This window comes from Merops nubicus, unplaced genomic scaffold, assembly GCF_000691845.1.
Source record: "Merops nubicus isolate BGI_N331 unplaced genomic scaffold, ASM69184v1 scaffold8200, whole genome shotgun sequence".
Lineage (NCBI taxonomy): Eukaryota > Metazoa > Chordata > Aves > Coraciiformes > Meropidae > Merops > Merops nubicus.
Genome location: NW_008580807.1, coordinates 1 through 3,609, shown reverse-complemented (window position 1 = coordinate 3,609; position 3,609 = coordinate 1). Strand labels below are relative to the sequence as shown.

Below are 3,609 nucleotides of genomic sequence, written 5' to 3'. Positions count from 1 at the left end.
GATCTTTCAAGGTCCCTTCCAACCCCTATGATTCTATGATTCTATAAAGTCTAGAAATTGAAAGGTCTCCAAAGTACTATTTCTTTTTGCTGTCCTTTCTGCATTTATACTTTATAGTATTTTTCTCCGAGTTTTGCAAATAAGATGATTTTTGATACCACACATGAACAGATTACAGTATTTTTTTTATAAAATGCAGAAAATAAAATTAAAAGTGAATCTTGCTTTATGGAACTACAACAGTTTATAAGGGATATAAACAGGCCTTGGCCTAGCTACCTTTTCTTTCATGTTCATGTATCTGACACCTGAATTCTCTCTTTGGTTTTGACTTTTAAGAGTCTCTATCTACATATACTAGAAAGCAATGATTTTAAACAGCAGCTTTTTTCCTTTTTTTTTGGTAGGTCCCTGGTTTGGCACAATATTAAAGCCCTGTTGTTAACTTAGAGTCTACCTGACTTAAAATCTTCAGCCTGAAAGCTATTTCAATGGCAAGAAGTTATACATGATCCTAAAAGGATCAGCTTTTACAAATTATGGTCTCAAAAAACACTAAGGGCCTAGTATAACTATTTATTGCAATGTTCATGGATGCTGGTTGTTCAAAAAAAGTGAAGAGGTTATCAGATACTGGATTTTTGATTCCCTTTTTCAGCTGCACTACTGTGTTAAACCACAACTAAATACTTCAAAGTATCATTCTTAGATGGTACATCAAAATGTGGCTCACAACAGGTTAATCAGAGAAGGAAAACAGTAATAGTAGCTAAGAAAAATTAATGCATCTGTGGGTTTCAAGGCATGCAGACAAAAAAACCTTTCTGTGTGAATATGTATGTCTTAAAATGGCATCCTAGAAAGACGTTCATGCAACAGCTTTTGGGAACTTGTATTCCAGCGGGTAATGTGCAATCAGAACACCGAAAGCTAGAAACAAACTGGTAGCATCTTGGAGGGAAAAAGAAATGTAAAGAGGCAAAAGAGCCCCTAGAGCAGTGGTTTTCCCATCCATCTCTTTTTGTTCTGTCATTCTCACATTTCCATATTCTAGAGACAGAAAGAAAAAGCAAAATAGGATGGGTGACAAATGATCCATCCTCCAGCTACATGAAGTTGTCAATATCTGACACCTTGAATCCAACAGAAATTGCAGGAGAGGTTATAGGATCTGCAAAAATAATCTGCATCCTCTGCCCTCCAAAAGCTGTTGAAATCAGGGACAGAATCAAGGAGTACAGGGCGTGGCAATGAGTGCCCAGTTGAACTCTTTTCAGAGGATGTTCTTGTGTTCAGCCCAAAATCTTACTTTTGACTCCACCCTCACTCACTTTAAAACTGGCTTTGTCCTCCTTTCATTCTTTGTGAAATATAAATAGATGAAATAAAAAGTTCTCCTTTCTGCATTTCCCTTGCAGTCTGCTAAGGGTATTGTTAGATGAACACACACATGAACACAAAGGTACACTCATGCTGATTTCAAACCTGTAGATATTTTTAAGCTGCTGTTATTCAAAATATCTCTAACAGCAGAGGACAAGCTGTTTGTTTCTGAAGAACACAAGACTAGAATCAGAGTAAGAAAACTTTTACTCAGCTAAGAAACTAAGTATGGCAGGAATGACAGGTATGCTGAAGGATACTCTCAAATTCTGCTCTTCAATGGAGAAGGAGCTCTTTATCCAAAGAATTCTTTGAAAAGCAACACAAGGTAAGCTATCTAGTTTGGGAAAAAAAAAAAAAAACACAACAAAAAACCAAAAAACAACCCACAAACCCAACAACAACTTACGTGGCTTTTCCTTCCCTCAGGAAAATACAAGACAAAGAGAACTGCAGTGTGGCAGATACCACTTTCTTAGACAAAGGCTTGAATTTTAACTTGACGTCTGTCTGCGTAGGCATGGGGCTGGCATATTGCTTCATGTTGATGCTGCTGGTGGCAAGCGCTTTTCTGCGGCCAGAAGGAGATTCCTGGAAGCAAAGGAAAAACAAAGCTGATGCAAAAGGTGCTGTTACACTAAAACCTGCATGTGCATCAAACAAAAAATACACTTCTTAAATCTGCATCATTCTTTTTTCAAGTACACAGGCAGCAGGGCTGGCTACGGTCCTTTCTAGAGACAGAAACCCATTTCTTAAACTAGGTCAGCCACTAATGGTGGCTCTTTGAAGACTTGCTTAGTGCAATGGAAAAAAAAAAAAGGTTATTCACTGAGATGAGTGGTCTTCCATATGAGATCCTGGGTCTTTAACAGTTTGTGTATTCACAGCACAAATCCATTTAAGCAGAGGGGAATATATGTCCACTCCTCATGGCAAACTGGGCTAATTTTGCCCAAACTTGGATAGTCCTGGACTAGGACTTTCAACCTATGGAAGACATGAGTTTCAATGATGCTTTTTATTATGTAAGGGTATGAGACCATCAAGTTAATATTCTGAACTGCTGTGTTCAATGCTCAAATGTAACACCTGAGTATTTTTTGAAGCAAATGTACTTCTCATTAGTGTTGTATATGTAATATCAAGAGTGACAGATTTCTAAAACTAAGGTTGACAATGCTTCTAAAACTATTGATATAAATTTTGCAAGGAAAAAATAAAAAGAAAGAAAAGAAAGATAAAAGCTTACGTTGTATTTCAAAAGCCTAAGTTGTATTTCAAGATAAAGTTGTTGCTCATAGTGTAACAATTCAGAGAAATTAATCTAAAATACATCTAAGAATCTACTCTCTTGTTCCATCTAATATCTACATCAGTAGCAAAAGAACGATTATTATTAATAAAGCCACAGTAACAAAAATAAAACAAAAAGGCCCCTTTTGAAAAACGTTCTCACAATAAGACTACACTTTACTACAGTTGACAATCTATGTTGAATGAAGAATACTAATTCAATCAAAACATTCAAGCATCCTTTTTCAAAGTACTTGACATTTCTGCCCAGTAGAATAAGTCAGAATGTAATATGTCATCCCCAAAGAATACCTTGTTTAAAAAACTAGCCTTATCTGTCAGATTATGCACAGCAATATTATACAGAACTATTAGTGCATGTAGATACCTTATGAATGAATTTCAAAAATGCATCAAACACTTGAGAAGGATTTAGGCCCTCTCAGAAGAAATACTTAAGAATATGCAAATACTCTCCACTGAATCAAGTTGAACAGATGTGACTATCACAAACAATACGAGTGCTCTTTCCTTGGCCGCCACTGTCAATCACAGAGCAAGATTAAGGCCCAAGGTTCTGACAATGTGTAAAATGGAAAGTGTGATCAGGGAGTTTCAATTATTACACAGATATGAACAACAGTAATCTGTTATTGTACCGTACCTTTAGAATAACTAAACATTACAGCTCGTTATATCGAACGTGAGGTTTACTGCGGTGCCTGTTCAGAAAGCAACATGAGATACCTGGCACTTCTTTTTTTTTCCTTTTTCAATGTTCTCCAGAAGTGTACATAGGCAGTTTGTAGCTTAAAACAATTTCATAAAGCTAATTTTTCAATATTCATACTACAGTGTAAAAATGGTGGTCAAGGTGACTAGAAATAGCTTGCTTAAACCTCTTCTAGTTTGATTTTTTTTTTTAAGTGT

General features: G+C 36.1%; 1 protein-coding gene across 1 annotated transcript in view; it reads right to left on the bottom strand.

The window, feature by feature from the left end:
• The window catches only part of LOC103772907 (EH domain-binding protein 1-like), a gene marked incomplete at both ends in the record, with an annotated part of 27,282 nt that extends 25,308 nt beyond the window's left edge, over positions 1-1,974 (bottom strand). Inside the window, one exon of the mRNA XM_008940287.1 lies at positions 1,793-1,974. Within this exon, the coding sequence (XP_008938535.1) occupies positions 1,793-1,974 (182 nt within the window). The remainder of the gene's footprint in view (positions 1-1,792) is intronic.
• Positions 1,975-3,609: the final 1,635 nt, after the last annotated feature.